This window comes from Nothobranchius furzeri, chromosome 19, assembly GCF_043380555.1.
Source record: "Nothobranchius furzeri strain GRZ-AD chromosome 19, NfurGRZ-RIMD1, whole genome shotgun sequence".
Taxonomy (NCBI): Eukaryota; Metazoa; Chordata; class Actinopteri; order Cyprinodontiformes; family Nothobranchiidae; genus Nothobranchius; species Nothobranchius furzeri.
Window position 1 is genome coordinate 7,499,904 of NC_091759.1, and position 24,162 is coordinate 7,524,065.

The 24,162-nt window shown below is 41.5% G+C and overlaps 1 protein-coding gene across 3 annotated transcripts in view; it reads left to right on the forward strand.

The window, feature by feature from the left end:
* rbms3 (RNA binding motif, single stranded interacting protein) overlaps positions 1 to 24,162 on the forward strand; it is a 473,759-nt gene that overhangs the window by 168,513 nt on the left and 281,084 nt on the right. For 2 of the 3 annotated variants that reach the window (XM_015973526.3, XM_015973527.3), the window contains exon 1: positions 4,845 to 5,142. The exons of the other annotated variant lie outside the window; for it this stretch is intronic. In XM_015973526.3, the coding sequence (XP_015829012.3) occupies positions 5,068 to 5,142 (75 nt within the window). In that variant the 5' untranslated portion in view covers positions 4,845 to 5,067. Of the gene's footprint in view, positions 1 to 4,844; positions 5,143 to 24,162 lie in introns of those variants that run through there. 3 annotated transcript variants of the gene reach the window in all.

Genomic DNA, 24,162 nt, shown 5'->3' on the forward strand with positions numbered 1-24,162 from the left:
GGATATTCGTTTTCAAAAAACCCCGGACTACGTGTGGACTAGGCCTAAGAGTTTGTGTCTGTGAAGCAGAAGCTGTTAATCTGGTGATCCAGAATCTACATCACACTCGTCTCTCACCTGATAAAAGTGGCCTATCTGATAATTATATATATTTTTCCATGTCTGTTAAAATATGTACTATTCTTTCGGAACTTTGCAGTGATTCTCATGCTGGAGTCGATCCTGTCGATCCCTTAGCCAAATGTACAGGGGCAGCTCATAGGGGAGTCCAGGGTGGGCTAGTGCCACCCTGACAGCAAGCTTGGGGGCCCCCTGCGGTCCCCCTGCTGAGCCTAAGCAGTACTAAGTACCGTTTTTTGTGATGATTTAGCTTATTGTGAGATGTGTAGCAAAGCATGTATTAATCTTAAATGGAAAATAAATGCTTAGTCAAACAATTTCATGTTGTCACATTACTCAAATTACTATATGCCTTTTATGAACAACTTTCTTTAAAGATGTGGACCACTGAAACCATTAAACAATAACCAGTTTTTTTTGTCACTGAGTTTTTCTTGCAGGCTGAACATGAAAACAGTCTTCTACATCTATCTCCTGCGTTAGCTTCCGATAGAAAGTAGATGGTGAAACGCTAGGATATGAAAATCCTCACATATTTATGTCTCACTGTGAATTTGTATTCATGGCCTCGGCCATCTTGGCTCACGCCTGCCCTCAGGAAGGCTTTTTAAATTTTTTGCAGCGAGGAAAGAGACCGGAGAGTGTCTTGGTGATGGTGACATTGCAACATGGCAGAACGTGTTCTGTTAGCGAATCAGAAGCAAGGTGTGTGCATATTATTAATAATATTGACCAGTCCTGCTGTTTTTAGCCCACCTCTGCACCAACAAAGAACAGGAACATCATAGCTTTCTTTTTTTAACACTCATAAGTGAGAACACTTCAAATGTATTGAAGAAACGAGTAAACCGCACCTTTAACAAAGCATGCAACATTTCCACCACACCAGGTGACTAAAACTAGAAAACAGGTGCCCTAACACTGACATTAACATAATACTTTGAATTTTACATCAAGTAAATGTTTTCTGCATCAAATTGGACCTGGTTCCTCTTACCTCAGCCTTGACATGTTTGCTTTGTTTATCACAGGACCCTTGATGCTGCAAATCTTCCAAAATACTTTAACACTTTTGTCAGGGTTTAAATGTGCAAAGCCACGATTTCCGTAAGTGCTTCCAAACAAAACATTTAAACTCAACCCTTTTTCCTCCGGCTCTGACAGCGGCTGAGTTAACCTTTTAAAATCACATTGTGGTTTCAGCTCCATCGGATGGAGAAAAGGAAAACCTCATGTTCTGATTGATACGCAGCTCTTTAAACACATATCACTGGTATTTATCTTAAATAGTGTTTAGATTTCACTGTAAATCAAGTGTTTCCTCCACAGCTGTGAAATTAAAGCTTCTGAGCGGAAATTTCAAAGAAGTTGCATAAATGGAATGTTGGTGATTTGAGAAAGGTAAAGTTAAAATGTGAATCACAGGGGAAAACTGTTTTGTCAGTTCCTTCTAAGCATTTATTTTATTTAGAGTTCTGAAACCCCAACTTCAAACTGGAGGCATCTGCAGCACGGAACGGCGACGGGATAGTTTAATCGCTGCTCATCAGTCCACACCGGGAGAGTCTCAGCCGTGAAGCGGCTTCTCCGCAGTCCTCACCGGACTCGCAAGATCACCAAATCCTCCGTGACTTCAAAGGTCATGTTTTGTTTATACCATCCGCCGTTAAACCAAGAAGAAGAAGTGAATCACGTATGATGTCATATATAATCAGGGTATCTGTGGGTCCTTAAAAAGTCTTAAATTTGCTTTTCCAAATTTAAGGCCTTAAAAATCCTTAGAAATTACAAATAATCCTTAAATACAGTTTCCAAAGGTTTTAAATTACCAAAGACCCAATAAACAAGATTCTTTTATTTGTATAACATTTTCGTGAATTTCTAGTTAGTGTTCAGCATTTTTTATGTGTGATATTGGCGAAAGCGAAGCATTCAGTTGGTTGTGAAAGGGGGCTATTTTTAGATGAGCACATTAGCTGGTTAAGCTAGTGGGAGCTTGCGCCATGGGGAAGTGCAAGGTTAATGGTAACTGGATGGCTAATCCCACGTTCGCGACGTGGTTAGCACCGGTTCCAGGCAATAGCTGGAAATTATAGCTTAAATTAAATTTTAAACAATAGCTTAAATTTGGTCAAAGTAGCCTTAAAAAAGGTCTTAAAAACATTAAAATTTGGTTAAAACCTGCAGATTAATGCTGTTTTTCTCCACTGCCAGGACTGAAGCCATGAAAACACACCGCTGCATTTCTCAAAAGAGACTGATAGTAAAGAAAGCTGTGAGATCACATGTGTAGATGCAATCTACATAGATATAAAATCGCATTGCTGCAATAGTCATTTATTTTGAAAATTACTGGACGTTTTGCACTGAAACAAAGTGTCTATGTGCGTTTGCCCCAGAAACGGCTCGTGGCTAAAATAGAACCCATACCTAGCTTTAGCGGTGCAGCAGATAGTATGCGGCAAGCTTTCTCTGGAATGCAACTGGAAATATTCGTGCCATGGCCAGTTTGAATCAACCCCATTGACTAGTGGTTCGAAATGAAGCAGCCGCTGCCATTCTACGCCGCTGATGCCCCACTTGTGAAGTTGGAGTAAGTCAAATCTACTTGTTCTGCAGGTTGTTTTTCCTAAAATATGCTTAAATCATATTTTATAGGCAAAACACCCTTTAGGTGTCTGTTTTATTGTGATTCATTAACTAGTCTGTTTTTATGTAATAATCATTATGTATAATTTCATCATAAAGTTTTTTAATTAAAATTTTAGAGCTACAAGAAGAAATCAGTTTAAGTTCAATGTGTACTTGTTTTACTTGAAAAATATGTTTTTGTAACTTGTTAAAGTTTCATATTAATTTTCCTTGATTATAAAAATCTGTAAATATAAATTTTCTCCAAAGATTTTTTTTATCTATCTGAAAGATTTAGAGCTGCGTAGTATGATAAATGCATTATAATGCCACAATAATTAACTGTTATGTAATAATGTATCAATAATATATTACATTCACAACATCAGTGTGCACAATATTAATATTTACAAACAACTGTTTTATCTCCATAAATCAGATTGTTCTATGCATTTCCAAATTTAGTTTTAATTAATAATAATAATGTACAAAAATATTTTAGTTTTATTATGCTTGGATGGGACTAACAGTGTCTACTGGATCACACAAATGTGCAAAAGCAAAATAATGTTCATACTTTTTTAAATTTAAAGTTATTGTGTACACAGCCTGCAAATGCACTGAAACTTCCCTCTTAAAAATGTTAAGTAAAACCCAATTTTGCACTGGAAGATTAACGTGTTGCTTTTATGTGAGATGCCAGAAATAACCTAGTTCTGTGTTCATGTGTGCAAATTGTGACAAGTTTGAGTCGTTTTTACTCCAGTAATTTAATCTTCTAGTCTTTGGTGCCAGTTTTGTTCAATTCTCTCAGCAGACTTCTTGAAACACAGAAAAAAGAAGACATTGCCCTATAAATATACTTCCTGAGAAGCTGCTGAAGTAAAAGTTTATACTTTAACGAGCGAACACATTGACATGAAGACACTGTGTTCCAGGTGGCAACGCCGTATGCAGCCAGTAGGGGGAATCGACTGCTCACGCTGACACCAACCCCTCCAGTGTCCGCTCCTCTCCTCCTCTTCCTCTTTCCCTGCGTTCTCTCAGGTTGTGAAAACGCTGCAGCCCGCTGGTCTGTGTCTGGATCTCTCACTCGCACAGAGCCGCTCAAGATCCTCCCACCGGCTGGGCTGGGGAAGGAGGAGGCAGTCTGCTCTGCTTGTAGCGTCGGACGAGCCCCCTTTACCACCCTGTCAGTGTGGAGGAGAGGGGGAGAGAGAGAGAGAGAGAGAGAGAGAGAGACTGAGTGACAGAGAAGGAGCACGCGAGAGAGGCAGGCTGCTTAGAGGAAGAATAAGGAACACATTTTACAACAGCAAAAAGAAGGAGCATCGCAGACGAGGGACTCCGTCTCCCCTGGGCACCCGGGACACAGTGACAGCTTCTTTTTTCACTTGTCTACTACCAGGAACTCAGAGGATTGGCTATCCAACCAGTGGATTTTTGTTGACACATTATTTAGAAACTGGGATAATTTCTCTATCATCGGTGCTCCCGCTGGCCCCCGCTGCTCCAGACTGTGATTGCTTTCTGTGTCTGCGCTAAGCTCTCCTGTTGTGATCCCGCGCCTCAAAGTGCATCTGCTGGCAACTGGCACCAGGGATACCTTCCTCTGTCAAGCAGGACAGCCGTCGTCAAATCAGACAAGAGAGAAAGTGTGCATGTGCGTGCATGAATGTGTGTGAGTGAGTGAGAGTGTGTTATTTGCGTGGATGTAAAAAGGGGAAGACAGTGAGGGGGCAGTGAGAGAGTCGGATTAAAGCCCAGGCAAAAAGACTGGAGTGAAACAGCTCAAACAGACAACCGATACACCCTTTACCGTTTTCCTTACTGTTCCTTTCTTTCTCCTCTCCTCCTCCTCTTCTTCCTCTCCCATTTTCAACATTTTTAGGATTACAAGAGCTACTTCCACCTGCGCCTCCTTGCTTCTCCTCTCTCCTCTTTCTCTTCTACCTCACCCCTCACTATCCGACAGCAGTCACTGTCGAACGCGCCGCTCTCAGATCTCGCACTTGTGGAGATATTTTCATTGATCCAGCAGCAAGTGAGTGAACACCTGCCTCATACCAAGTCTCTGAACAAGTGAAGCACAGCCGGCAAGAGCTTCCCGATCAGACCGAGGCTAGACCTTCTCCGGATCCAAACCGCTGTCCGGAAAGCAGATCTTTCCTTCTCCCCGGAAGACGGACTTGCGGTGCAGACAGCAAGGACTGGGATTGCACAGCCTCTCTGTTGCCTCTATCACATTGCTAGCTACTTGGCAGCTCCCGCCCCCGTGTCACCGTTCCCTGCCTCAGTGCTAAGGATTCCAGCTACATGGGCAAGCGATTGGAGCAGCAGCCAATGTACCCTCAGTACACCTACTACTACCCCCACTATCTTCAAACCAAGGTATGCTGCTCTTTAATTCCACTCTTCCACACTCCTACACTCCTGTCCTGTCCCCCAACCACCAACCCACCCTGCCCCATCCTGCCAAGGTGCAGGCTGCCCATGTTTGTTCTAGCTGTAGTACGCATCAGTGCCTCTGGGATGGGAGCCCAGGTCTGGGTTCTGATGGCTGCCAGGACACTGGCTGGGCGCACTACCCAGACATCATCAAGGGATTAAAAATGGACGCCTTTTGGGGATTACTCTGTGTTTCAACCACAATGCGTTAAAACCAACTTCTGTCCATTTCTGCAGAACAAATAGCTGCAGGTGTGTAAATACATTTATTCTAAAGTGGTCGTTGACGTTTAAACTAAAGATGTTCCTTCGTTCAGATATAGAGAACTACAACACGTCTCTTAAAGGCACATGCACCCAACATTGTGCTGACCTTTGCAACAAACAAAAGTAAGCAAGAAAAAAAGTTTAAATGTGTCAACTTTGCATTTTGCGTTTTTAAAAAGCAGAAATTCTTGTTCTTTTCCAACTTGAACCTCTGCACCTCCAGCTGGGAGGACCTGCCTGTAGCCCCACCTGGCAGTCCACTCGCTCTTCCACTGATTTATTGTTTAATACATTTGTATTGCTACCATATGGCTCCCCCCTCCATTTCTACTCCGTCCATCATCCCCCTCTCCCTCCCTTCCTCTGCTCATATCTTTAAATTGCTCATCTTTGGGGCCTCTCAATCAAGTCACATGCCCTTCCACCTTCTTTTCTCTTTACCGCCCATCTTTTATTCCCAGCGTCCCTGTTCTGTTGCAACAGCCCTCCTCCGCTCCTTCTCCTTCCCTCTTTCTTTGCTTATGCTGCAGTTCAATCCCAAGGTCAGTGCAGATCCGATCATGCCACCGTCAGCAATTGATGTATCCTTGAACAAGCCACTAAGGTCCCATGTCATGTAAACCGGACGCAAAGTGGGATGCACGAAAAGCATGCGTTCATCTCCGTGGTTGTACCTCGTGGCCTTGTGGGTTAATGTGACAGAGGCACAGACGGGGTCATTGGGAGAAAAGGGAGGCTGGGAGGGAGGCCAGAGTGTTGGGAAATGTGGCCAAAAGGTCTTGGGAGTGTTATGTCACGCTCTCATTAATGATCATTGATAGCTCGATTACAGAGTGCGGAAAGTGGCCTTGGCTGCCAGGTTAAACCACTTGACGAAATCACATGGTGGTCACTTCACACTTGCTGTTCCACCAAAAACTAAAAAGCAGGCAGTGAGTGAAGATGAAATTGTTATACTTTTCCTTATTTCACCTTTCCTTGCCAGCTTTCCTTCAGATCTAATCACATCGAAGGCATCTCTGTAAAAAAAAAAAGGGGGCAGATTTTGACAGAATAATCCAAGGCACGTTTATAATTTGGGTTCCCGTTGTGTGGCGTATTTTAACACGAAATGTGTCCAACATGTGCTCGTCAACCCAAATTAAAATGTGAAAGTCAGAGAATGAGATGAAACAATAACATTTGGCTTTGTATTGATTAGTGCAGTGGGGCGTAGCATGTGCTTCTCTTTAGCTGAATTATTGATTACTGGATGTGGGATTTGTGTGTCTGTGTGTACGAGGCTTTTATATGAGGTTATGTAGCTGCAGGGAGATGGCAGGATATTGCTTTGATGAACGGATCCTTTAAAGACGATCATTTGCCCAAAAATGGAGGTGTGTGTTATTCAATGACAAAGCTTTAATACATGGACATCCTAAAATAAGAAAAGTCTTTCGTAACAAAAACAGCCCATAAATCAATTATGTTTGCTTAATAATAGTATTAAGGCAGAGTAAGGTTTTCAGCTCACATTGTTTTATTTTTACTAAATGATGGAGAGTTCTAGTTCAGATTTCATTATTAAACACACAAGTTTCAGAGGAATCCCTCAAATTACGCCTTGAAAACCTGTTGTAGTTCCCCACTCTTCTTTTCATTTGCTTCACTGTGGCAGAACCGTATACCTGATGCTGCTGTGCCCTTGTGCTGTTACACCTCTGATAAGCTAGGTCATTACATGCTTAATGTCAGCAATCGCAGACAAGCAGTGCACAAACACACACAAGGACACACACTTGCACTGTAGCTGTGATGTGGTAGCGGGCAGAGCAGAATCTAAAAATCCAGGAGGGTCAGATGGAAGCGAATTTAGCAGAACGTAATGTCCCTGTTCTTAAGTAAACACCGGTCAGTGAAGCCTTTTCAGAGGATCTGCGTTCTCCTGCTCCACCATGGACTCCATTTGTGTGTCTGATTCTTTATAAATGAAGGAAGCATTAGAGTGAAGGGTTGTATATGTGTGCGTGAAAGAGAACCAGAGCGGAGTGTGGATGTTATGGTAGGGAAGGGCGAGTTAAAAGCAAGGAAAAGGGTTTGGTTACATTACATGGACCCATCCATTGTGCTACAGAAATAACAACCGAGCCATTTAAATCTTCCTTTAATACCTCGACGGAGGAAAAGAGAACCAGACAACAAGAAGCATGCACATTTACAAGGAGATGCACAGCAAGCAAAATGAAACAAAAGAAAGAGTCCAGATTCCAAAGGATTTCTTTTAATTGCTCATCTGTGACATGAATGTAGCTTATAGCTTAATTTCTTATCTGCTTTGAAGAGTTCATCAAGCTATTTCAGGAATTTAAGGGTCAAACTGCATCCACGAAAGCCCATCCCAGTTTTGAGCCTCGGACAAAGTGTTTTTATTATTTCTAAGACTGAGTAATGCAGCTTATTTCCCGTCTTGTAATTCCTGATATATTCTTCACAACTGACTGTTCAAAATGACCGCCACACCGTACATGAACCCATCAGAGCTCATGCAAATTAGCCCCTTCCTTTTGTTTTTTTCAATCCTTCACGAGAAAGGGCCTGGCTAGTGTTTTGATAAAAAATAATTATCTTTTTATTTTATTATTTATTTTTTGCTTTAAACTGACTGGTGTAGGTTTTACCCAGCTGTAAAATGTCAGGATGTCAGTTAGTGGAGAAGATAACTTAATTTATTTGGTGTGGCCTTTTCCCCCTACACCCACAAAGTCATGGTACAGCGGGGAGCACTCTTAACCCTTCTCATCTGTCATCTGACAGCCTGGCCCAATCTCCACACCCATACATTAAGGTTGCGTTTGAATTACTGCCTCGCATGGCCTGTCATAGAGTGCACCACCAAGCTCGGTGCAAAGACCTGGCCCTTCACACACTGACACACACATCTCATTAGAGCTTTTACCAGAGTGCTTTCTCGAGATTGCTGTCCATTTTGTTCGAAGAGTCGAAGGAAAAACCTTTTTATGTCTATGGAATTTGTTTCTGATGATGTGAGGTAGGTTTTAAACATCGGATACCTTACCTCACCATACAGTACCGTACTGTACTGTACCATACTGTACTATACTATACTATACTATACCATACCATACTATACTCTACCATACCGTACTGTACTGTACTATACTATACTATACCATACCATGCCATACTATACTATACTATACTATACCATACTGTACTGTACTGTACTATACTATACAAAACCATACTATAATATACTATACTATACTATACTATACCGTACCATACCGTACCATACTGTACTGTACTATACTAAAAAAAACATACTATACTATACTATACCATACCATACCATACCATACCATACCATACCATACCATACTATACTATACCAGTTTTTTTATGGAGCACTTTCAACACAGCATTCCAACTGGCCAAAGTGCTGAACAGTAACAAAGACATAGATAAAAGCTAAGAAAGCAAACACGGGTTAAAAACAATTAGTTAAAATAAAACCACCATTGAAATAAGGCATTGAAAATAGACAAGAACAAAATTAGATAAATGAAGACATTTTACTACAATATAAAAAGCAAGGAAGAAATAAAACATGGGTGCTTAAAGGTGATATTAAGGATTAAAAGCCATTTTTAGGCAGGATTTAAACAGAGTAGAAGGAGTCACCACTCGTCTGGGAAAGGTGCTGGATCAAAAAGTGGAATAAACAAAATAGGAATCCGCATTGTCCTGACAATTTCTGATGAAGGTCTCTGACCGAAAGCTTGACCAATAAACTCCTACATCGCAGGCAGGATTTAAACGCCATCAAAGGATGCCTTCCTAACCTGGAAGGGAAGTGAATTCCAGAGCTTCGGACGACTGCCCAAGAACTAAAATTTTAGGCTTGGGGTAATATATTGGTGTCTATTGGTTCTAGTCAAGAACCGTGCCACTACGTTGTGGACAAGTTGAAGGGATGAGAGTTTCCTTACTGAACCCGTAGAGACATGAATATGAGTAGTACAGCTGTAATGCAATAAATGCATGATCTACTGATCCAAGGTGACGATTAACCAGCACAGACTTAATTTTAGAAATCCACTTAAGTTGGAGAAAGCTGAATTTCACTAACAAGTTGACCTGAGAATCCATCCTTAGCGTTGAGTCCATTCTCACTCCCAGCTTTGCAACGATAGACGTGACTTAAGGAGGTGAGAGAATGTAGCTTGTGTTTGGTATCCAGTAAGACTTGAACGTCTAAAGATTATAACTGTTTTTTGAGTCATTAAGATTGAGATAGTTTGCCTCCAGCCAGTCCTTGATTTCCTGTAGACAATCAGAGGTTTGAGGGAATCACAGGGTTTTAAGGATAGATACATTTAACAATCATCCATACAAAGTAGTAGTGGACAGTGGGCTTTCTGAAGATACCACATGTAGAGGTGAGTGATAGTTCTGCGTTTTAGCGTAACGCCACCACAAAATGTGAATGAAGTTTTGACCGATTGGTTTTAAATGGCGAACCCCTTCCAAAGTCAACGATTGTATGGTGGTGTCCTTGAGCGAGTCTCAGAACAAAGTAGCCGCTCTTGGACCGGAGGTTACTGGAAAAAGAGCATCCGTGATAAATGTCTAAAGTATAAAATGATATGCTTGGTGGTGGAGTTGTTGCCCTGGGGAATCTTGCCTCTGAACTCACCTTCCCTGACCATCTGGAGAGAGCTGGCCACTCTAATCTGTTCAGGAAGATGAAGGAAGTCCTGCCTGTGGGGAGAAATGTTGCACATGGGGTGAAGGATTGAGCTGTGAAAAGGATGAACACTTTTTAACCACAAATCTGAAGTTAAAAACAATTCAAAACCCTCTTTCTTTCAAGCCTTTCAAAAGTGTCTGCTCAATTAAACATTAACTGGAGGTGGCGAGAAGCAGAATATATTAATGCACTTCGTTTTTTTAAAGTATCTTTAAGTCCATCAGGCAGTGGCGGAGCTTGATATGTGCAACATGTGCGGCCGAACAGGGCGGCAGTCTGCAGGGGGCGGCATTTAATTTCCTTTTTTTTTTTTCCTAAAAAATTTTTTTTTAGCATCAACCAATACATAAACAAAACATAGAAATCGCATGTTCTTAATAATAATAGTGATGATAATATTTCTGTAATAAAAGCACAACAAAGTGTAACCCATATCAACTACTCCCTGTCACATGACCCACGTCAGCTGATGTGAGGTCCCTCTCCTGATTGGCTCCTTCCAAGTTGCGGCAACCATGAAAGCTGCTCCTGCCGTAAGCTTGTTGCTTGTAGAACGGTGTTGGAAAACAAAGCGTTTTTTCCCCCTCAATTCATTTATACTCTCATTTTACCTCAGCGGTAAGTGTTCTTAACATCTACCAATAACACCCTTTTACTTGTCAGTGACCAGTCGATCGTTTTCGCTATAAAAAAATGACCTTGTTCGGCGGAGTTCCCACCGCGAGCAGAACTCCGGTTCGAAAACGCTGTTTTTGAAACACTTTTATTTACTTAAGCACTTTAATGGGCTTAACTTGAAACCAAGAGCAATCGAATGATTATTGTTATGTGTTGCCTTGAATTCGGCTATGCTGTCTGTCAGACAGTTGTTTTCCTTTATTGTTGTTTTTGTATTTGTTTGTAGCAAACGCTACTGGAATGCACAGATTGAGCTACGTAGCCAAGATGATTAATAATTGACCTGTTGTACATTCGTGATATGTTTACCGGTAAACTGAATCAAATCTCGCACAGGGCGCCATTTAGGCCAGCTCCGCCTCTGCCATCAGGTCTATTTGACTCAGAGTATTGAGCGCTTCTCTGCATGAAGCTAAAATGAAACACGTTGGAATCCTGTGTTTTTAGAGTAAGAGTCCTGCAGAGAACAACATAAAAGGAAACGGAGACAGAAAGGAAAGATGTTGCCTCAGATTTAGAGCCAGATGAAACAAGACACATGATGTGCCCCTCAAACCCACTAGTTCAGCAGGACTCTACAAATACACCTGCTTTTTCTCCCCTCTGTTGTTTTTACTAGCCTTTCTTTCTGGAACATAGAATCTGCCTGGAGCTGTCTAGTCTGGCCCTCTGCTTCACTCCCCTGCCTCACTGGCAAGGGACCTGCCTTGTGTTTTCATGCTCTACTTTATGTCTCCCCCTTTGCCTCTCAAAATATCAGGATGCAGTCTCGAAATTTTTGTCTCTTTTAATCTTTTGACTGTTTACTTTTGCTCAAATCACTCTTTCATGTGTTTTTTTCTTCTTTCTTCTCTGAGTCTGCCTTCATCTCTGAGTTCCCTTTCATGTCGTCCCCCTTTATAATTACCCTTTCCCATCCTCCATCTTCTTTGCATGCCTCTTGCTCCACTTCCGGGAGTCCCTGCTGTCTGTCGGGCCTGGTGTCCTGCCATCTGTGCAATATTCCAAAGTGATGGGAGAAGCACCTCCAATGTGAACTCCTTTAAAACAAACGGCTCTCGTCAAAAATACTTGGAATATAAAGAATGTGAAAAAAGCCTTGTTACTTTCAGTCCATGTCTGGTGTTGAAAGGTGAAAGGAAGGCAATAATTTCTGTGTGCATCTATATGTTTGTTTATTGTTTTTTGTAGTTTTTGTGCAACACTTAAATGAATAACCAGATTTTAATTAAACTGTCAGATATATATTACATGCACATTTACAAACGATTAAATTCAAGATTTTCTCCATAGCTAATTATATCCAATATTATCGACCGTTATTGGTATCAATGTATAACATTGGAAATGATTGCTTTTTACTTGTTTCAATGACAAAACGTTTACATACCATAAAGATAGCTTCAGCTATTTGTCTTTTCACTGAAAATGTCAAAATACAACTGATCTGATGCATAGTTTGAGACATTTGTGCCTGTTTGGACAACTGTCCAAACTTAAATGTAAGGAGTTTTCATGTTTTGCATGGATAAAGTTTAAAATCTAAGTATGCATAATAGGAAATATGTAATGTTAGTTATCTAAAATTATTCAGTTTTCTTTTTTATGTGAGGTGAACATTACAAATATTGGTTTCAGTTCATAATGGTATCAATATATTGTGTATTGACATATCATACAATGGTGGATCATATATCGGTATTGGAAATTAAGAGTTATACTTTATCGGTAGATCGATTAATTGGGTATTGGTAAATCGTATAGGAAATTAATAGTTAGGCTATATTGGTAAACCTTATATTATATATCAGTTTTGTAAATTAGGAGTTGGACTATATCTGTGAATCTTTTTTCATACATTAAATATTGGAAATTAAGAGTTAGACCATCAGTGTATCATTTATTAGTATATGTTATTAGAAATTAAGAGTTAGATTATATCCGTATATTCTATATTGGTATATCATAAATTAGTGTGTTGTATATCATATTGGAAATTAAAAGTTAAGCATCAGTAGATGTATTGGTATAGGATATTGTTCATTGCATATTGATTATTTTAGGATATCTGTTAAAAAGGTCATCTCAAACATTCTTAGATGCTTTCATAGAGATACTTCGACAAATCACAGAAGGTTTTATTTCATTTAAGGGGAGCTTTTATATAATTTTTGAGAAATCTTAGATTTCTCCACATACGATCATGTTAATCTGAGGAAAAATGCATTTGTTCTTGAAATGCTAGTAGGCCTTTAATTAAAGAATTGGAAATAATTTAGGTACAATGAAAAGTATGTCAAAGTACTAAAGGATATCTTCAGAACCTGACAATTAAGTCTGTTGGTTTCTGTTTTCTACTTGTTGGTTATGTAAGCATCTGAGCATGGATCACAATGATCAGACTGAAATGAAATCATGTGAGTAGAACAAAGAGAGCTGCAGATGTAATGTAATTTAGGAGAAGATGGTAAAAAAAAAATCCAAAGGAAGAACCAGGTCAGGACAGCAGAACGAGCTGAGGATGAGGGAAGTAAGCCAAGTGTTTTAGATGGGTAAGGGAGGGGAAGGTAAACGCACCCCGTGAGAGACAGTCAAGGAGTGCAGCCGGGAAGGGCTCTTGTGTAACCGTAGTTTTGGATTTCTGCTGTGTCTGCTGCCCTACCTTCGGCGAGTTCAACTCACATGGAGATTACTCGGGTTGCTGGTGTAGGCAGTGGAAGGGGTGAACAGAGGTGAAGAGGTTGGGGTGGTAGCATTTACTGAGTCAGACTAGGCCAGGGTAATTGCTCCTGCATTTTTAATGAGTGGCTGCTGCGTACACTTTGAGGAGCAGTGCACCAGAGGATCCCTGTGTAGTTCATAGTGCAGCAGAACTGCCTGCCCACCCTCCTAACCCAGTTTTAGACACAAAAAACTAGACCTAAATATGACTTTTAAGAACAGGAAACCTTATGGGCTATTCCCATCTGTACCGGGTCGGCCCGGGCCGGGTAGCCCCAGTCGGACCCAGCCTGGCCCGGTTGATTCCACACATCCTTGTCTTAAGCCCATGTGGGCTGATTCTACCCACCAATCAGAGGCTTGCTCTAATGGAAGGTGTGAATTTGCTGTCAGCAGTGGGTGTGTTGGCCCTGGTCAGCCTGAAGCAGACCCCCTCGAGAAGAGGGCTGAGAATGAGCCTTGGTTGGCCCGGAAAAATACCAGGCCACCCAGATATGTAAACAACCTACGCTACCCAGCCCGGGCCGACCCGGTACAGATGGGAATGGCCCATTAGTTCATCATTTTCTGGTCAAATAAGTGGAACCGTTGTGAATTTGTTACAGCAATCACATGAAACCCTTGTGTGCGTGCGTGCTGTAGTGCTTCTGATGTCCCACGCTGATCCAAATGACACAGACAGTTCTGTCATATGGTTTCAGCTAAGTACTGGGCTTAATTCCTAGTCTGCGGTCTGCCCCAACACCAGACACATGTTATGGTAAACTTTGCGCGCCCTATGGTGAAGGATCCATGATCAGAACCGTCTACTCTCGTCTGTAGGCAATAATATGGATTTCATTAAAGTGTTTTTTCCTGGAAAGTCTTGGAAAAAGGAGTGATGTTTTTTGTCTTCCAAATCAAGAATGAGAGACCACGAGCGCCACCTGCAGAGAGAAAACCCCGCGGGTGGAAATATTGGTGGTATCATTTTTCACTCTGATCCTTCATTCACTTAATGATGTCGCAGTCCGATCAAGGTTGATTCCCTCGTAGAGGCACAAACTCGTGAGTGGGTGTCTTTGCTGAAACATTCAAACATGGACGCTAACAGACTGGCTACAGACATGCAAATGGTAGTGTAGTGTTTCCTCTGTGATTACCGTAGGAGGCCCCGGTCGCCCCTCTTCCAGGCACATGTAAAGGCCGCCTGCAACATTTACTCCACACAGCTGCATTAGTAGTGGCAGGCTCAATGAAAATACCGTGTCACGCATTGCTTGAAAAATGGCTCCGGAAAAAGCCAATTCTGCCATGAATGAGGATAAGCAAATAGGCATGAGGGCTTGAATGGCTGCCAGTCCTGTCAGATCTCCCCACCCCTCACCCAGCCACAATGAGCTCCTAAACAAATAAGAATATGTGCACCAATTTAGCGCAGCAGATGAACCTTGTGGAGCCTTGTCGAGCAAGTGGGGGGGATTACCAAGAGCAAACATTCCTTTCTCCCGGCTTTATTTGTGTTAAATGACTCAAGCCACCCTCTCAGATGCTGCTTGAATGGCTTCTTTGGCAGGTTCGTCCACTGCTCCAGCTGCTTCCGAGGCTACAGCACGCACATATTAGTCAGTGTATGGAAAAACACCGAGTGGGACAGGTAGGCGGCATGAATTAGACTGCAAGGACACTGATGTAGAGAGCGAGCCAAGCCAGCAGAGTCACCGACCAGAATAAGCAAATGGAGAGAGAAAAGGCCCGGGGCATGGCTACGACTGAAGGAGAGATTATTATTTTTCACCAGTAATTAGTAGCACATAAACAGCCACTGCCAACAGAATTAAAAAGTGCCATTATGATGTGTGATCTCCTCTCAAGAGGTCTTTTTCCCCTCTTTTTCGGTATTTAATCATGCCGCCTCACCAGTACACACTTTAAACAGATTGAGAGGGTTAGTCATAGCAGGTGAGTTCCTGGAAATACCAAACTTTTAGAACAAGTTTGTTAAAAACTCTTGTTTTATTGTTTTACGGCCAACCAGATGTTACTGTTGTCTGAGACCGTAACAGCTGAACAGTGTTTGTGTTTTTCAGACGATCAAACACTTTTAGGACAGATTTTCTTTCTGTTTATATTGAAATATGGAAAGCGTTGCCAGTGCAGTTTTCAAAAATAATGCTAATCTTAGCATTTGTTATCTTCTGTTGATGAAAATGTTTTTATCTTAATGTATTTTTTTTGTCCTTGGGCTCTTATGAAAACGTTGGAATACAGAGGCTTTGAAAAACAGTTAGTTACTAATTCCCTGTCTGCTTTTCTCTCTCATTAGCCGTTTTGAGTGCCCTGTGGAAGACTTGTATCCATTATTTATCTCTAGCCCCAGAAACAACAGCTGTATGCTTGTGTAACTGCCATATGTTGTGTTTTTCTTTTCTTTCCCCTCCAAACATATTGGGAAAAGTCGTGTATAGGGGCCTTCATATCTACCCACAGAGGTCTGTTTCCAGCTCTGCACAGACACGCAACATTTGGAACCGTTTCCCTAAAAGCTTTATTTTTTCCAAGCCATTAATGCAAGATACAACAAGACTTCACCAACAGTAGAATACCGAACCTAGGGTGCTTAATTACAATACCACCTTGCCTAGTATTTCAGGATGCTCCAGCATCACTGGAACCATCACGCGGTGAGAAGGGGTGCGCATTAAGATTCAGCCAATAAAACAATAAACCCTTGTAGGAGCTGCAGTTGGAGCCATGCAGAGCAGATTCTGTCTCTTCAGCAGTTTGAACGTGCAATTAATCACTAAGCTGGCGTTACCCTGCCGTCCTGAGAATGTTGGATAAACACTTCTGCTATGGGAAGCCGGCGTTCCCTTTCAAAGACCCACGGTGATTGTGAGGACAACTGTTGGCACCTGCCTCTCACTAAAGTGTTTAGAGGCTTTAGCCCAGTTATGTTTAGTGATGTGGTGTTGTGCAAAAAACTCAACGCACACCACAGTTCAGTAGTTTTACTTCAGTTCGTAAAGTCTAGTCTTAACCACTTTTTTGCCAAGCTCTTTAATTTTATTTTTAAAGGAGATGAGCCATTTCTGTATCTGATCTAATGACAAACGACACGTTGCTCGGAAATTAAAGATGCACATATTTGTATGTATGTATATATATATATATATATATATATATATATATATATATGCTGACATTTATACTTCTGAATTCAGCAAATTTTGTATAGACTGACAATTATGCAAGCTGAATTTTTGAGCGTCTTGCTTTATTTCCATAATGTGCACGACTTCACATGACTACATTACACATCGCCACCCCCACCATCGAAAAGGATACATAAACGGCCACGAGATGAAAAAAATATCAATTGTTAATATTGCTCCAGATTTACACACCGATACCGATATGTTGAAAAGAACTAACATCAGCCAATACCGATACTGATGCTGATATATTGTGCATCCTTATTTATTCTAATGGGGGGGGTGGGGGGGGTGGGTGGGGGGGGGGGCTGCAGAAGCTGCTCTTCTTGTGAATGTTGCTGATATGTTTACTACCATCCAGAGGTCTTACATCTCTTGTTATTTTCTGGTTTTCTATAGAAATATGCAAGAAATGATTCTCAATAGAAATTATAGTAAATCACCAGAACATGAACACTTTGTCTGGAAAAGGTGAATTTAGTGTTTTCATAGAAAAAAGCAAAAAAATAAAATTAAATAAAATAAAATTTGACAGGAATTCTAGCCTAGCAGACTTTAGGTATTCAAGTTAATCAGATGAGATTCCATGCTCTCCTTCATTCAGCATCTTAACTGAAGGACCGGTTTGCTGGAGTTGTCCTCTGTCCCCTTGGGTTTCCTACAACAGCTCAGCATTGGTCATACCTAGGGACGATGCTTGCCACTCCAACAACGCTCAGAATTCAGACTTACCAAGTATTACTTCACTATTACTGGCTTATTTTAGAGGATTTGGGTCAAGTTACTGTTGCAGGATGAAAGTAGCTACAGTCAAGAGCTGTCTATTGGATATGGCATGGATTGGGAATATCTTGGGAATGTGTTGCACCGTTGCAAAAAAGGTTTTCTGATGATCAATTGGCCCTTTATGAACTGATTTAATTGGAGCCATATGCAGAGATTGGTGCAAACGATTGAGAGTAGACATCTTTGCAAATTTGAAAGCTTTCCTTAAAAAGCATCAGTCATTTTAAGTGTTTAAATGGATAAAATGACGTGTGAACTACATGAAATGTAGAACATATATGCATTTTTAAATGATGCCTTTATTTTGGGGTTCCAAACCCTTAGTTGGTGATCACTGACTAGCAGCCCCATGCCATTAATGTTTACTTTTTATTTCTTTTACATTTAGATTTCCATAAATATGCAATGCCACAAGGTAGTATGGCACATTTTCATAACATCCACGTAAATATTCTCCCTATTTCAATGTTTTCTTACACTTAACAAATTTGTCTTAATTACTGAAACATTTGAATTGAAACAGGCCCTACTCACATGTTGCCATTTCTAAATAATAACAGCATTGCTGCTGTTATCACAGCCAGGATTTAACCCTCTAAACGTAATATAAATGTACAGTTAAATATACATTTATTTAAAACTTAATTGACTGGATGAAGCATTTCTAAGAATGCTAATTTAATCATCCCAAGACTAAAATGCATGCTGACACGTATTATTAGGTCCATATATAAAAGCCTGAGAGAAAACATGAGAGGAGGAGATGAGGAGGGGGGAGTTCAGTGTGAGGAAGGGTGGGAGTCCTGTTGAGTTCAATGAGTTCACTAGAGGGAACTGACACAGCTCACCCTCCCACAGTCTCTCTCCCTCAACCGTCCAATATCTGAATAATTTATATCATATAATTTATCTCCCTACCGCTTCATCTCATTCACGTTAACACACAGGGCACACTCGCTCACACATTCGTGCAATTATGTCTTCCCCACACACACAAACACACACACACACACATGCCTCTGGGGGTGTTGGGTTCTGGATCTAGTGTGGACCGAAGGAGCTGGAATACTGAACACAGGGAAACCTGATAGGTCTTAACAGAGCCAAACACATGAGGTCACCCTGACTGAGTGATCTCGCCCGCCAGCCAGCAGGGTATCTGCAGGCCCTTAAAAAGTCTTAAAGTCTTAAATTTGCTTTTTCAAATTTAAGGCCTTAAAAATGACAAATAATCTTTAAATAGTTTCCAAAGGTCTTAAATTATCAAAGACCCAATAAACAAGATTATTTTATTTCCATGAAATTTTCGTGAATTTCTAGTTAGTTCAGCATTTTTTGTGTATGATATTGGCGTAAGCGGAACTGTACACATTGGGTTGGTTGTGAAAGGGGGCTATTTTTAGATGAGCACGCCAGTGGGAGTTTGCGCCATGGGGAAGTGCAACATTAATGGTAACTGAATGGCTAATCCCACATTCACGACGTGGTTAGCACTGGTTCCAGGCAATAGCTGGAAATTGTAGCTTAAATTTAATTAAAAAAATAGCTTAAATGTGGTCAAAGTGGCCTTAAAAAGGGTCTTAAAATGTCTTAAATTTGGCTCCCTTAAACCTGCAGATACCCTGAGTCAGTGACACCCCCTCTGGAAAATCAGGAAGTGTTGTACGTACCCTGAGGGCTTTTAACGTTTTTATAAATGGCAACCCAATCTTTATAGAATAATGTGACTTATTACAACTCAGGTTTTTTTTATTAAATATATACACATCTGTCTATCGATAGATGCACCATCAGTAAATATTCTTTGCAGCAGATTTGAGAACATAACAGCGCCCATTTGTGCTTTGCTTTATTCTTCTGAATTAAGAAGCAACAAGGTCAGTATAGTTGGATGCATTGTCCGGAGTGAGAAACAACACAGTGGCACTAAACTGGAAAACTGTGCTGCGACTGTAAGCTCCATAGACTCGCCTTTTGTCCTAAGCAGCCCTTTGAAACGCTCTCCCAAACCCAAACAATGCTGTCGCCTCAAAGTGGCGGTCACAAAAGAACCCTAAACATGTGTTCTTTAGATCTTGGCTCCTGTTCTCTGGTCACACAAGCGCTCAAGATGAACACCCACACTCATTCACATACTTGCGCACATTTAAGCACACATTAGCACAAACCCTCCACCCCCGCGCCACAGCAGCCACCACTGGCTCCCACGCATCTCATATTCGCCCAATGTTATGTTAGAACGAACATGCATGATTGTGTTGGTGGTTATCAACAGCCTCATTGGTGGCTGTGATGGAGGCACTACAAATCTAAATCACAGCATGCTTTACTATTCTGTTTTCATCAGGTCCTGTGGAGGTTTTGATGAATTGTAATGCAACTGTACTCCAACTCTTTGAAACAGCTGATTTTAGGTTAAGCCGGGCGTACACTGTGCGACTTTTTCACTCGTAGCACTCAGCTTCAGCTCAAACTGTACGACTTCCTCGCAGGGCAGATCTCACGAGTCATGCGCTCACACTGTACGTCTGGTAGCAACACGTCAGACTTTTTTGTCTTGTTTTCCTGTTGTCCTTCGGGAGTGCTGCAGGGGGACACACAGGGCTTTATGGGGGTTGGATGAGGAAAACAAAATAAAGAAAGTAAATCTGTGTTTTGTGATCAGTTTAATTTGACATGAACACGACAAACATGCTTTCTTGACAATCTTTGTGAGTAAAAAAATGTGTAGAACAAAAACGAACAACGTGTGTTATTAGGGAAATAGCGGGTGAGCGGTGTTGATGCAGGATTTCGCATGCGCCGTGAGAGGTTCTGATACTTTTTGGGTCGCAGCTGCTCGCAGCGCCGCTTCAACAGTGTGATACCCTCATGAGGGACGAGCAAAATATTAAACACACCAGAAGTTTGTGCGAGCTCACGATTGCTGATCGGTAGCTGGTCACGTGGTGTTAATTGCCTCTCGTAACCCCCTGTACACTACACGACGCTCGGCGTAAAACTCGCCCCGATCTCGTGGATTCTCGCACGAGTGGAAAATCGGCTCAAAAAAGTGAAAAAGTCGCACAGTGTACGCCCGGCTTTAGAGGAGATTAAGGTTAAGGTTAGGGTAACTGTAGGTATTTGTTTCCTCTATGCTAACATTTCAGTTAAACAAGCTGAAAGGCTTAATTAACATGTTGCAGCCAGGGGTTGGTTTCTGGTTTTACCAAGGTGTTATAAGGTGCTGTACCTGTGGGAAATTCACAAAAATACAGTTTCCGTAGTTTAGATTTGTGACATGCCAAAGGCGATGCTGGGTTTTCTGCTCCCTGTGTTGCTGCAGCCGTGCCAAAAGACAGACGTTTTCAGGGCTTTTTCACAAAAAAGTGACACCCATTTTTGTCCTTTCTAAGGTACAATGTTTAAGTCTGTACCTTCTGGGCTTCCAATGTTGGTCACAAGTCAGAAACACACAATTGTTAGAGAAAATGTAGGTTTTCAGCTGTGGTCTTACAAAATTGGTGTGTACGGAAAGGTTGGGTGATATATAACATTTTATGCATATATAACAAAATATGTAAACTGATGATGATGGATTTGTTCAAGCAGGTGATGTGTAGATGTTTTGTTTCATCAAAGAAGGGAAATCCACTAATCACTATCATTCTTAATCAGTTTCTGGCCATGCAGGTGCCCTGTGCTTGACATTGTTGTTTGGGTTAGGGCCCCCCGAGAAAGGCGGAGTTGTTGGAAAGTGCAGAATAGTGAGAGGATAGTGGTGAAGCCAGCTTGAACAGGTGAGTTTTCAGTAGGGCTGCTCAATTAATCGAATTGTAATCACTATTACGATCTGAATTTTGAACGATTATAAAAACAAAACAAGCCGATTATTTGCTCCTCCCACTTGCGCTGCCCCGAGTTGCAAATGAAGAGCTCCTCCCACAGTGTTGCCAACTTAGCGACTTTGACGCTATTTCTAACAGCTTTTCAGATCCCCTTCTTGACTTTTGAAATCTTAAAAGAACCTAGCGAACACCTCAGAAACATCTCTGGTAACCCTTAGCTACTTTCTGGATAACTGTCGTCGACATTTCCTGCAGGTTAGCTAAACACTCCGCCTGCGCTCCGGACCGTTCTTCACAACATTAGGAAAGGGAATGATGCAGTGATGTGTCAGTCGCTAAAGAAACGGCTCTCGGAGCCGGCTCCCTGTTGGAGTAACCAGAGTGAGTGACACACACACCGCACCTGCGGACTCCTGAGCCACTAAAAACGGCTAAATGTGCGCGTGCGGCGCGCTAAACACACGTGCAGCTTGCCCCGATTGCTGCGACCGATTTGGGTGGTGGGGTTGTGCAGCTGTGGTTGGGACAATTATTACATTAACAGATGGACTTGTAAATAAATAGTTTATAAATAAGGTAGAAATAAGTTCCTCACGCTGATAACTAATAACTAATCTCTCTGAGGACACGGTGCTAGTGCACTCTCCTACAGCACCTTGACACGACTAAATAAATGTTATACAACATTTTGTGAACATCAATTTATTTGCTTTTATTTGTTATAAATGCCACTGTATAATTCTTGCTGTCAGTATTTGCAAGATATTGGTATTTGGGTCTGTACTGGTTAGACTTAAATGAGTTAAACCAAGGTCTATAGCCCTTGGGTCATAGACTATAAGTATACTGGTCTTTTTATACTGGGAATCAGGAGTTCTTTTAGTGATCATCTTGTTTCTTATTTGTTTTGTCCTGATTGTGCCCTGAGCAGTTTTATGACTGAATAAAAACAAATAAAATCAACATAAATTAAAAAATCGTCCTAAATAATCGAGATCTCAATTTCAGTCACAATAATCGTGATTATTATTTTTGCCATAATCGAGCAGCCCTAGTTTTCAGCTGCTTTTTAAAGGAGACACCTGAGTCCAGTGAGCCTGAGATCAGTGGACTCCAGACTCTTCTAATCAATTTCATTTCATTTGAGGATGATTGCTTAAATTTGTTCTTAGATTGCACTTTTGTTAATTTTACTTCTTTAGATGTTTTGAGGATCTAATCTTGAGTCGCCTTTCAGCTGCAAACTATTTCGAGGTCGACTTGAAATTTGAAACGAGGCTGTGGTTTGTGGCAGTAAAATGATTCTATACGCTAGGGTTAGACGGCTTGTGCCAAATTTCTGATCATATTTCCCAACTCCCCTGTGGCACCAAGATGTTTCAGCTGGATGGTTAGAAATGCAGCTGCCATCGAATACAGTTTGATTGGTAAAAACAGAAATAAAAATGTTTTATTCACATTTTGTGTTTTTGTTGAAACATTTCAGGTGGAATTTGTTGTGCATCTTTTTCATTGTACGTGATTTATTAAGCAGGATTTTACCGCGCTTTCTGCTTTTATGTGTTTCTTTCTATTTTCCTTCCTTTGCATCTTTTTCTGCTCTCTTTTTAGCAGCTCAGGTTTGTTTTGTGGGTTAGCGAGGGTGAGTTAATGGAGAGCGTCAAACCGGCTTGTAGCGCTGCCTTGGCTCTGACCCGTGCAGATTGTGGAGTGACCTCAGCGGTGCTGCCCTGCGCCTGCGTTTGGAATCCAATCTCCTCACAGGGATATGGTACATGTTTTAGCAGTCTGGTTTGATAACTTTACTCCCCCCCTCCTCTCTGCCTCCCCCTCAAAGTGTCTATCACACCAATAATACGTCCCTGCTTTGTTTTTACCTGTGATGACCCGGGTTTGATGGGTTTTATGGCTCGCAGGTGGCAATAAAACATTTGCTTAATCACATCAGACGCTTCCTGTTCTCCGCTTTTGTCGCCGAGTAGAAACCGAAAATTGAATATCAACTACTTCTTTGGGCTTTTAAATGAAATGCATTTAAGCTGTGCAAGGTTTCCCGTGTGCAACATCGGATAAAATCTATACACACAGGCGGGTTTGCTTTTTATATTAGATCAATTTAAAGTGTTAATGAAGTGACTGTGGTGGCTAACATAAAGTCACCACTAATCAGATTGAATATGTGCTGCGCTGAATCTGTGAAAAACAGCCAAATCAATGCGACTGCGTTACACCGAGCATTTCAGATCCGGTTCTATTAAAACGGGAAAATTTAATCTCCAGGAAAAAAATTCTGTGGTTTCGGATTACTCTTCCTCTCCCCTGTGGGGGAAGAAATCAATTACAAGTAATAATAATAATAATAATGCATTGAACTTATATAGCGCTTTTCAAGACCCCCAAAGATGCTTTCACACACTCTCACATTCACACACTGCTAGTGATGGTAAGCTACTTGTAGCCACAGCCGCCCTGGGGAGGTCTGACAGAGGCGAGGCTGCCATTTGGCGCCGTCGGCCCCTCTGACCACCACTAACACAGGCGAGTTGGGTGAAGTGTCTTGCCCAAGGATACCCCTGGCGGGAGCTGGAATCGAGCCCATGACCCTCTGATCATGAGGCAACCCGCTCTACCACCTGAGCTACTGCTGACATTGTAAAGGTATTTTGGGGGGGGGGGGGGGGGGGGGCTTGATGCTGAAGTTTAATGACTCATCTACAGAAGTGCTTCACTGTGCCTATTT